Genomic DNA, 12502 nt, shown 5'->3' with positions numbered 1-12502 from the left:
TTTCAAGGCATTAGAAGGTTTTTAAAAAAAATAAAAAAGAAGTCCACTAAACTTTGCATTTGATACTAATACAGCACATTAAAACACAACATATTTTTGCATTGCCATCAATTTAACATACTTGGGGAAAGTTCATATTCTGTGAAGAACTGAAAACAACAGCTTGTGAAGCACTCCAAACAACAGCACTTTCCATTTTAACATACACTCATTAGATATGGGCCAAAGCTCTCTTGGACAGGGAAATTAAGACAGAGAGGCAATGAGATGACCTGCCTTTGCGCGCATCAAATATCTGTTTGCACCAGAATTATAATTAGGTTTTTGTTTATTTTTCTTTCATGCACTTTTCTTTGAACTCACAAACAGCAGAGCTCCGGGATAATACATGAAAGGGAGAAAAAAATGTGTTTGTTTCCCAGGAAGGAGGTGGCTATGGCCACAGGCCAGCCTGTCTGTTGAGTCGCATGGTGCCTGTCTCAGGCACCAAGGAAGGTGGGAGTCGAGAAGTGACATGAACTCATAATGGGAGGAAAAACATTTGTGGATTTGTATAGCTTAAGAAAGATTTAAAACGTTGTTGGGGTGTGTGTAATTCTATCCCTTTATGAGTGAGCCACACATCAAGATCTATCACAGCCTCTTTCAGCCCAAATACCTGAGATCTTTCTAACTGTAGATAATATGAATGAATATGGTCCTTCTACAGAGAAATAATGGTTCTGTCACCACATCCTCTCCTTCTACCACCACTTTTAAAATTCCCAGCTTTAATATATAAATATAAATGACTAACTAGGGAAATGTCTTGCAACAATATTAGGGCAGGTGCTAGAAACAACTTGTCTCCCCACACCCCCAAGGCCAGGCCAGCCTGAGGAACCAGGTACACAGGAAAGACAGCTTGCTTCTATAGGAGGGTAAGGTGTGATGGTCAGGCAACAGGAAAGGGACCAGAGGCAGTGACTCATCAAGGAATGCCAAAGCAAGGATTCCCTATTGGGAACATAAGATGGGAAATGGAGAAATCCAGCCCATTCATTGCCTGGCCTAAACATACATCCAATCCCCCACAATTCACGGGACAGTTTATTCCATTTTCCCACTGTTTTCCTAACTGTTATTTTCTGCATTATATTTAAGCTTCGACAAGACTTAGATCAAGTTTAGCGCTCATTTCTGTGTTCTTTGCAAATGGTGTCCCCCCCCCCCGAAAGCCAATAACACTGAAATGAGCACTAAAATATATTCTGCTATACTTCCAAAAGTGTTTTTTGTGTTGCATGAAAGCTCAGTTTAACAGTTAAGGAAATGTCGTGAGAATTGAATAAACTGTCGTGAATGCAGCCAGTGAAGAGCAAATGGGTCACTCAATGGATCCTAATTGATTTTGGGATGAGCCTCTTTCTACTCACCTCTAAGCAGGCTGCTGCAATGTATACATACCAGATGTGAAACACTTGTGGCAAGCCAGAAGCAGCAAGTGATGGGAATCTGGGGCCAGGCACAGAGGTGAACAATTTGAGGCCCACAGATTAGAGATGCCAGATGGGGAAGTGGGCATTTGGGCTGTGTAGGACATGAGCTCTGTAGCTCTGTAAGATAGAACAGGAATGGCTGCCTAGTTGAAGACAGAAGAGAGAAGAAGAATAGCTCTGGGATCTGATAAGCGCTACAGTGGAGGAGTGGAGGGCTCAATCATAATATTCTGCTTAGGATGTCCCGTTCCTTGAATATTGCCACAGTCCTTTTACTGAAGTGCCCCTCTCAATTTTCTAAAGACATTTCTCAGTCCAGTCATTACTGATTCATTTATATCTGCTTTGTTTCAATTGTTGCAGGAGAAGAGTCATCTGTAAAAGTATCCAGTCATGTATTACAGAGGGTTGGACTAGATGATCCTCAGGGTCCCTTCCAACTCTACCATTCTATGATTCTATGGCTGAAGGTTTGCAAACAAGTACCCACTTTACATCTCTGCCTAAGGTTTTGGTTAAGCATTTGTCAGGTGCTAAAATATAAGCATGGCTGGCTGTGCAAATTATAACTGAAAAGAAATATTAATCCTAGAAAGCATAATCAGGTTAACAAGGGTGCCGGCATAATTTCACAAACATTTCATATCTTGCTTCATTGACTCTGATCACAAAACAATGACTTACTAGCATAGCTATATGGCACTGCACTCAAAAATACAACCAAACCTTTTCCTGAAGCCCCAATATCTCATTTTGCTCCCACAGAGAGGTTTTCTGCATTAGCTTAACTACTGACTAAAGTAATCTGATCACTGCTGGAACACCAAGGCTCGAAGACACAGTAAATAAAAATCTCAGTTTTAGTATACAGAAGCCTAGCAAAGGATTAAGCTGCTTTTGCAAACAAATCAGACTCTGAAAGTTGATGAGCCATATATGAAATAAGCACAAAACTAAAAAGGAAGTACAGCTCCGAGAAATGGGATTAGGAAAATAACTTAATTCGTTATTGAACCTCATATAATGCAATATACAATTAAAAAGAAAAGAGTTTCTTTAGGAAATCAGTAGCTCCTTTACATTACTGTTTGATGCACAATTTTGTAAGAGTCTATAACTCTTCTTTTTAAAAGAGCTATAATTCCCTTGAATTTACATCTTCAAAGCATTCTTAAATCATTCAACTATGCAAGACATCTTATCTTTTAGAGCAGTGCTGGGGAACCTGTGGCCCTCCAGATGTGGCTAGACTACAACTCCCATCATCTCTGACTATTGGTCATGCTGGCTGGCGCTCATGGGAGTTGTAGACCAGAAACACTTCAATGGCCACAGGTTCCCCAGACCAAACTGAGTGAGAAACTATTCATGCAATTAGCAATTGTGTGAACTACTTTGAAAAAGTAAACAGGATGTGTGAGGAAGCTCGGTCTAAACTGAGACCTTGTAGGGGGGAGGATATTTAACTCCTTACTCCATGCTACAGTCCCAATCCAGATTAGCCACACCCACACACAAATTTGCACTGGGGTAAGTGCTTCCACTGGCACCTCAACCATACTGAGCTGTTCACTTTAAGGGGTTCCACTGTAGACATCTGTGCTCAACGTGTGGGTGCAGGTTGTTGAGGGTGGGCCCAGTACCCTGACCCTCACTTCTCTATTTATACACGAGAGCTTTCCACACATCTGGTATGTACAGGGAGCGCTGCTTAACCAGACATAATAGTATTGCTTAAAGGAGGTACACACAGCACACCAGAAATAAAGGACCTACAAATCCTAAGAAAGCAGAGGCTCCCTTAGGCTGTAACACAACTGAGGCCAGTAAACCATTTCTATGGTAAAGTTACAATATTCAAAGGTTAGATCATTTAGCAATCTTGGGATCATTGATCTACTTACAGAGCATAGCGATGAACACTGTGACAGAAGTGCAGCTATGCTGACTTTTATTAAGAACCGCAATGGTTTTAAGAAAAGGAGTATAAGCTCACCACTTCTTCATGCCTGCATTTTCTTACATTAATTCCATTAATCTGTTGAGTTTAAAAAAAAGAAAAGACAATTTTGAGCGTTGGCTTCATTTAGGTTAGACTTCACATTATAAAGGTAAAGGTAAAGGTACCCCTGCCCGTACGGGCCAGTCTTGACAGACTCTGGGGTTGTGCGCCCATCTCACTCAAGAGGCCGGGGGCCAGCGCTGTCCGCAGACACTTCCGGGTCACGTGGCCAGCGTGACATCGCTGCTCTGGCCAGAGCCAGAGCCGCACACGGAAACGCCGTTTACCTTCCCGCTGGTAAGCGGTCCCTATTTATCTACTTGCACCCGGAGGTGCTTTCGAACTGCTAGGTTGGCAGGCGCTGGGACCGAGCAGCGGGAGCGCACCCCGCCGCAGGGATTCGAACCGCCGACCTTTCGATCGGCAAGCCCTAGGCGCTGAGGCTTTAACCCACAGCGCCACCTGCGTCCCAGTTGACTTCACATTATACTTGGGACAAAAACCTGGCAAAAGTGAATGGGTTTGCCTACCTGTAGAATTGCATCTCCTATGAACAGCAAGCCTGAGAGTTCCGCTAAAAAGAAAGAGAAAATAAAGGAAAGGTGTGCTTTTCATTTCAACCTTTCCTCTATATTTTTTCATTAGCTGCATCAGTGGAGCAGGATGTGAGCAGGACAATGAGAAATAGGTGACAAAAGAAAACAAATCCATGACAGGTTTCATATTCCACATTTACATAGATAATTAATATTTTCTGAAAGTATTATTGAGGAAATTTATTTCCCCTTTTGCATCTAGGACATGTTTCTAGTCTTGAACCCTGAAAATGTAAAGAACAGCTGCAGCTCTTGTTTCTAAATACAGTTATCAGGCTTAAAGGCTGCAGTGGATCTTGTGATCTGAGTGACATTTTGCAGGGATTCTGCTAGAGATTGACATATCTGTCTATTTCTTGACCAGGTCACTTTCCATCCAGTTTCTGTGCTTTAAAAAAAACTGCCCAAAAGACATTTAATTATAAATCTCTGATCTCAAAGTAAACATTTTAAATGCATTTTTTTGGGGGGGGGTTAGCTAAGAAGAGCATCACAACTCTCACAGAAGTGCAAACTCAGATGGACAGCTAGCTTCCAATTTGCACATTAGTCTGTGATGTGCATTCAGCCTCATAACTCTAGCCAAAGAAGGGAACTGCTATGGAATTTGCTCTTGCTGGCCACAGTCCACCTCCTCCTCAACCTTATGCACAACTTGACTGAAACCTAATTGGATACATATTAGTGCACCCTAGGCTTCTGGGGTGTTTTGTTGTGCAGATGGCACTCCATGAAAACAGAAGCTTCTCATGCATTTTGGGAATGCTTGGCACACTGCATGCGCACCACAGCTACAATAATCTGTGCTGTACATATAAAACAGTTCAGGGACAATAATTAGGCTTGTATTGAAGAGGGTTTTAAAGCATGTGAGCCTAAAATTCACAAAGGAAATTCTATTTTACTTTAAATGTGCAAAGTGTGAGGAAGGGTTGCAGGCCCAGTGCTCCCCGCATCTGCCTTGTGTCTCCAGCATTTCCACATATGGCAGGGAGAGAACCCTGTCTGAAATCCTGGACGGCTGCTTCCTGTTACTGTAAACAATCAGGGGTGGAGGAAGGGGGGCGGTGGGGGCAGTCAGCCCTGGGTGTCACCACTGAGGTGGTTGACAAAATGCCGGGTGGCACTCACCGCGGGGCCTGGAGCGTGCCTGAGCCACGCATCTCTCCTGGGAGTGACGCGGTGGCTTGGGTGCCCACAGGCTCCCACTGTCCCAAATGGTCTGCCTGCCACCTCCTCCACAGCTGTAGGGCAACTGAGTGGGAGGAGGCTGTCAGACGCCTCGGAGGCCCCACGGGGCATCCTGCCCTGGCTCGCCATGCCCCTGAGAGTGGCTCGCCATGCCCCTGGGCGCAGGGTACGCATGCTGCCCCAGGCGCCCAATCGGCTTGCTCTGCCACTGTAATCAATACCAAACTAGATGAACCAATGGATTTAACCCAGCATGAAGCAGCTTCATATGTTCCTTAAAAATATCCTGCCATGCACATTTATGGCCCAGAATTCAATTTTTTTCTTAACTATTCAGTTATTCCTCCCCAGTCTGAAATGTATAAACCTGGTGATGCTTTGCTGGATCCCCTGAGCAAATAGCCTGGCACGGATACTTACCTCGTTGTTCTTTTGAAATTTTGGAAACAACCACTGGAATATTATGCTCCGCTCCGCCCTATGAGATGAAAATAACCACATTTTACTGAGCCTGTTGTCAGTTTATAAATATTATTACATTTCTTTGAAGTTTTTACTTCATTTTAAGTTTGTTTTATTCAAAGGGGTAAAGATTTTCTGTTTCACAATTCTGTTTAATAATAGGCATATGAATGCAATCAGCTCCATTGTTAGGGAGGGGGGGAAAGTCTGTTGGAAGCATCAGCAGACCGGGGTGTGAACAGAACAATGTGGAACTGTTGACAAAAGAAAGCAAACTCACTGCAGGTTCCCCCAGATTCTCCAGAGATTACCATATGGAGCCCACTTTATAATAAGAAAAATAGGCCCAGTTCTGAAACAGTAGCCATGCTGTGATCATTTTGTCGTGCTGACAAGGAACAGATAAACAAAGCCATACAATAGAAAGCAAGAATATTGGACATTTGATTAAAATGAATGTGAAGGTTTTCTTTGCTGCTTTCCATTTTCTTTTTCTCATTGTAACATAGCACAAAAAGTCAGTAGGAAAATGAATAAGAAATAAGAGATGAAAAGGAGAATTCTAAGAAAAGTAACAGGTTGTCCTTAAAAGCAGGGGAGGAATGGAAGTGGAAATCAAAATAAGCTGCTCAGTTTCTGTGCTGGGTTTTTTATACAGAAAAATAAACAGAATAAAAAAACTCACAAACTCTTCAACTAAATATGATTAAGCATAGTTTTGGTCCTTATGCTTTCTTATCCTAGAAGCAATTCTGAAACATCAATGTTAATGTCAGATTTCATATTCTTCAAACAATGCCTTTATATTTTTAGCCTTTCCAGACTTTGAAAGTATAAATTGGATTATTGCAGAAAGATTAAAATCTCCAGCCTTGTTCACCTTTTTCAAACCAAGGTTGCACTGTTCAATTCACACAATGACTTCATCAAGCAACTCTTACAACCCTGAGTGACATCAAGTGCCGCAAATGATAGTTGGTTCATATTGGCACACCAATACAAGTCACCAACATTCATAAGGCAAGAGATACTGTTTTGGCAATAATCTTTGGTTGCAGACTCTGTTGGACAGAAAGTTAACTACCCCTGAACTAGTTTTCACCTAACTGGTAGAGCATCGTTAACTTTATGTTTGGGGTGAGGAGGGTGGGGTGCAGATACTCTCCCTTCACAGAGCAAAGCTTAGTGGTTGGGACTTCATGCACACAGAGAAATGAGAACACAGATTAGTGGGAAGTCCAAAGCAATGGCCAGTCAGCAACTTTGGGAGGAGAAATACAAGGAATACTAGGAACTGACAGTAGCATAGTAGAAACTATTGTGGTGATTTTGAAGCTGGTCAGGAAGTCAGAGTTAGTTGTTAGACGCAGTGAGTATTTAAGCAGGGGTGAATCTGGGCTTTATTTCACCCAGGTCAAAGACCCGATTTAGCACACACACCCCATGCATATTTGCGCATATATACACACAGGTGGGGAGCCTCAGTAGAGCCCCTCTGGAGGCTTCACCCGGGGCAAAAAACCTGGCAAGCCTCTCCCCCTCCCTTAGCTGCAGCTCTGATCTATGGAAAGGTTTGGAGTCCCATAAATGAGTTAGCTTGATCCAAGCCCACCTCTCTATCCCTTAAGTTTGGGATGGGGACAGATGTTGCTGAACTACAACTCCCATAATCCTTGATCAGGTGGAAGGGAGTTCAACAGCATCTGGAGGTCCATCCTGATCCTTGTGAGTGAGGAGACCATGAGGAATTGGGCAAAAGCATAAAAATGAAATGCAGATATTGAGAGGTTTGTGGGGATTTTCCTACAGCATGAGGGATGCAACTTGTAAATGCTTAGTTGATATGGGAAAATGAACAAGAAGAGAAAGAGAACTGCTAATGAAACAGAAGGGCATCAGAAAAAAATATCAGGACTCTTAGCTTCTATTTCCGCTTTGACTAGCTACTAAGAACACAGGAAAGGGTCAAAAAGTAGGTCTCTGGAAGCTAATAGTGTAGTAATGACAATCCCTGCCCCTCTTTTTAGGATATAGAGATATTTTTAGGCTTGCTGAGTATTAGTACCAGGTTATGCATTTGGGTTTTTTTATAACCACAGTCAACATCTTTTGAAGTGCACGAATGGACCAATATAGATTTTGAGAAAGTAAAAGTTGACCCTAAATTCCTACTGTCATTTCATGTGAATTCCTTCTGTTCTCCTATATCTGGTATTGTATGTCATTACGTCTGTTGTTAGCTCTTTTTAAAATACAGCCAAGGATTCTGTTTCAGAATCCCAATTAAAAGCATGAACAGTAATTTGAGGCAATTAATATTATGATGGTAGACTGAGCAAGCTATCTGAAATTAACTGAATGTATGAAAGGTGAATACAATTTTTGGATTTTGTCCAGAGTGGATTTTGTCCCATTCATTTAAAATATAATCTAATAATCCTCCCAAAGGTTTATGTTTTTTCCTCAATCTCACTTGTCATCCTAATTCCATCTAGTTTAGTGGTGCTCAATTATTTATGATCTAGCATCCTTCTTAACATTCAACCAAATTACAATGCTTTTTTAAATAAATCTTAAATTTCTTCCAGTCTTCTTCAACCTTCTCTTCTCCCAGGTCTCGGATTCTGCCGGTCATCTCGGCTAGTTCCATATAGTCTATCAGCTGCATCTGCCACTCTTCCAGTGTGGGTATATCTTGGGTTTTCCAGTGCTTAGCGATAAGTATCCTTGCTGCTGTTGTTGCATACATAAAAAATGTTCGGTCCTTCCTTAACACCTTCTGGCCGACAATACCCAAAAGGAAGGCCTCTGGTTTCTTAGTGAAGGTATACTTAAATACCTTTTTCAGCTCATTATATATCATTTCCCAGAAAGCCTTCACTCTAGGGCAAGTCCACCAGAGGTGAAAGAATGTTCCTTCATTTTCTTTACATTTCCAACATTTGTTATCAGACAAATGGTATATTTTGGCAAGTTTAACTGGGGTCATGTACCATCTATATATCATTTTCATTACATTTTCCTTCAAAGCATTACATGCAGTGAAGTTCAACCCAATGGTCCACAACCTTTCCCAGTCCTCAAACATAATGTTGTGCCCAATGTCCTGTGCCCACTTTATCATAGCCGATTTAACCATTTCATCTTGTGTATTCCATTTTAACAGCAAGTTATACATTCTTGAAAGTACCTTAGTCTTAGGCTCTAACAGTTCTGTTTCCAACTTCGATTTCTCCACCTGGAACCCTAGCTTTTTGTCATTTTAAAAAACTTCTTTAATCTGAGCGTAGTGTAGCCAGTCTCGCACTTTATCCTTCATTTTCTCCAAACTCTGCAATTTCCAATTGTCTCCATCTTTTTCTAGTATTTCCCAATATTTTGGCCATTTGGCCTCCATATTGGGTCTTTTTCGGGCCTTAGCTTCCAGCGGTGAAAGCCACCTTGGAGTTTTATTTTCCAATAAGTCTTTATATTTTGTCCAGACATTAAACACTGCTTTTCTGACAATATGATTCTTAAAGGCCTTATTGATCTTAACCTTGTCATACCATAAGTATGCATGCCAACCAAAAGCATTGTTAAAACCTTCCAGATCCAGAACGTCAGTGTCCTCGAGAAGTAGCCAGTCTTTTAGCCAGCAGAAAGCTGCGGCCTCATAGTACAACTTTAGGTCTGGCAGGGCAAAGCCCCCTCTTTCTTTCGCATCAGTTAATATCTTAAACTTAATTCTGGGCTTTTTGCCCTGCCAGACAAACTTAGAGATGTCTCTCTGCCACTTCCGGAAGCACTCCGTCTTGTCCACAATCTGTAGTGTTTGAAACAAAAACAACATTTTTGGCAATACATTCATCTTAATAGCAGCAATTCGGCCTAACAAAGAAAGTTTCAATTTTGTCCAACTGTCTAAGTCTCTTTTAATTTCAGACCAACATTTTTCATAGTTATCCTTAAAAAGACTCAGATTTTTTGCTGTTATGTTTACCCCTAGGTACTTTACTTTTTTAACCACAATTAGTTCTGTCTCTCTCTGAAACCGTTCTGACTCTGTATCTGTCAAATTTTTTCCCAGCACCTTAGTTTTCTGTTTGTTTAATTCGAATCCCGCCACCCGACCAAAGTCTTGAATCAATTGTAACACTCTCTTCGTACTAGATTCTGGCTCCTGCAGGGTCAAAACTAGGTCATCTGCAAAAGCTTTAAGTTTGTATTGTTTCGCTCCGACCTGGATTCCTTCTACCAACCGGTCCCCTCTGATCATGTTCAAGAGCACCTCCAGAACCGAAATAAATAGCAGAGGGAAAATGGGGCAGCCTTGTCGTGTTCCTTTTTCAATTTTAAACTCTTCTGTAACCACATTGTTAACTATCAATTTAGCTTTTTGTTCTGAATATATTGCATCAATCCCATTCTCAAAACCCCGTCCCACTCCCATTTCTTTTAAATTTCCCTTCATAAATTCCCAAGAGATATTGTCAAAGGCCTTCTCCGCATCTATAAAAATTAACACTGCTTTTGTATTTATGTCTGTTTGCAAAAGTTCCAAAATGTCAATGATATTCCTTGTGTTAGCAAACAAGTGTCTACCTGGGAGAAAGCCTGCCTGGTCTTTATGAATTACTTCATTTGAGTCTACTTGCCAAAACGTCTGCAAATATTTTGTAATCCACATTCAAATGGGAGATGGGACGATAGTTCTTAAGTTGTGTCTTTTCAGCTTCCGATTTTGGTATCAATGTGATAAAAGCTTCTTTCCACGATTCCGGCGCCTTCTTCCCCTCCATAATTTCATTGCTGACCTCCATCAGTGGTTGTATCAGATAGTCTTTTAATGTCTTGTAGTACTTGGAGGTCAGCCCATCTGGCCCTGGGGATTTGCCCAATTGCATGTTCTGAATGGCTTGTTCAATCTCTTGTCGTGTTATTTTGCAATTCAGGATTGATCTATTTTCTTGTGACAATTTTGTTAGTCCATTTTTTTCCAAAAAATGTTTAATCTCAACCTCATCTTGCAGCCCTTGAGTATATAATCTTTTGAAATATCTCTGGAAGCACTTTCTGATCTCCACAGGGTTCTGAATATTTCTTCCTTCAATTTCTAAATTTGTAACTGTATTTAGTTTTTGTCTCCTCTTCAACTGCCAAGCTAGCAGTTTCCCACATTTATTTGCCGATTCAAAAGTTTTTTGTTTCATTAATTTAATCTTCCACTCTATTTCCTGGTTTATCAATTTAGAATATTGTGCTTGATGAAGTTTGATTTCTCTCAGGGTCGGCTGTGACTTCGGATTTGATCTTAACTTCTTCTCCAATTCTTTGATTTTCTCCAATATCTTGTCTTTCCTCTCATTTTGTCTCCTTTTCTTTACAGCATTCTGTTGTATCAAGAACCCCCTCATTACAGCCTTACTTGCGTCCCAGATAGTTCTTTTTTCCACCGTAGTGTTCATGTTTATCTCAAAATAGTCCTTCAAGGCTTTTTGGGCCTTCTCAACAATCTCCTGATCTCTAAACAAATTGTCATTCATCTTCCATCTAAAGGAGCCGGTTGGTAGTAGTGTCATGTCCATCTTTGTTGCATTATGGTCGGAGCAGGTCTTTGGGCAGATTTCCACCTTTCTGCCCTCTAGTTATCCATACTTGGTCGATTCTTGTCCAAGTCAGCTGGGCTTCAGAGAAAAATGTTCCCTCTCTTCCCAAGGGGTTCTTCATTCTCCAAATGTCAATTAAGTCCATATTGTCTGTCATTTCAAAAAAAGTCTTTGGTAGTCTGCCGTCCTTTGTAACATTTTGGCTTTGTGACTTATCCATGTTAGTTGATACGACCCCGTTCATATCTCCCATCATAATGATGTTGTCATAGTCCAGATAATCCAGCATTGTCTCATGCAACTTCTTGTAAAATTCCCTTCATTTGGTGCATAAATTCCTAATAACAAAATCTTCTCTCCTTGATGTTGTATCTCAATTGCTAAAATTCTTCCATGTTCATCTTTAAATAAGAATTTGGGTGACAGGCTCTCTTTTGCATATATCACCACGCCTCTCTTCTTTACTCTGTCCGAAGATATAAATTCCTGGCCAAGTCTTTTGTTTATTAACACTTTTCTGTGGAGCCTAGTCACATGTGTTTCTTGTAAGCAAATAATATCCAATTGTTCCTTTTTTAATATGTGAAAAATTTTCCTCCTTTTTCCCGGGATGTTACAGCCATTTATATTCCAACTCAAGAGTTGCAGAGACATCCTGAATTAATCTGATTATTTTCCTGGGGGTGGTGTCTTGTTCACTGGATCTTCAGGTTCCGAGGGTGCAGGTACCGCTGGTGCTCCAGGCCCAAAGGGTAATTCAATTCCCTTTTGAAGGTCCTCTCCGTATGCAGTCAAAAATTTATCTCTGTCTTCCAATGTTCTGATTTTAACCTTCTTCCCTCTAAAAGTGAAAGATACTCCTTGGGGAAATTCCCATCTGAAGATAATTGAGTTGCTCCTCAACAGTTTGGCCAGTTCAAGATAGTCAGATCTAAGATCCAACAGTTGTTTAGGGATGTCCTTGTAAAATTCAATTCTTCTGTCCGAAATGTCCAGTGACTTTCCGTAGTGTAGGCCCAAAATCTTATCCCTTTCCTCCTTTGATCTCAATGTTATCAAACAGTCTCTGGGCTTCTCTTTCTTTACAAGTCTTCCAAGCCTAAAAGCTGATACGATTTTAAAGTCCTTTTCCTCTAAATTCCAAAACTTGGAAAACTCTTTAGTCAGGAACTCAGCTAGGTTGCC

General features: G+C 41.1%; 1 protein-coding gene across 2 annotated transcripts in view; it reads right to left on the bottom strand.

Moving 5' to 3' along the window:
• SNTG1 (syntrophin gamma 1) overlaps positions 1-12502 on the bottom strand; it is a 221460-nt gene that overhangs the window by 83127 nt on the left and 125831 nt on the right. For both annotated transcript variants that reach the window (XM_079983352.1, XM_079983353.1), the window contains 3 exons: positions 5688-5745; positions 4011-4054; positions 3475-3516 (listed from right to left, as the gene is read on the bottom strand). In XM_079983352.1, the coding sequence (XP_079839478.1) occupies positions 3475-3516; positions 4011-4054; positions 5688-5745 (144 nt within the window). The remainder of the gene's footprint in view (positions 1-3474; positions 3517-4010; positions 4055-5687; positions 5746-12502) is intronic.

This window comes from Podarcis cretensis (genome assembly GCF_951804945.1).
Source record: "Podarcis cretensis genome assembly, chromosome: 7".
Classification (NCBI taxonomy): Eukaryota; Metazoa; Chordata; class Lepidosauria; order Squamata; family Lacertidae; genus Podarcis; species Podarcis cretensis.
The sequence above is the reverse complement of the archived record's forward strand: the minus strand, read 5'-3'. Positions and strand labels throughout refer to the sequence as shown.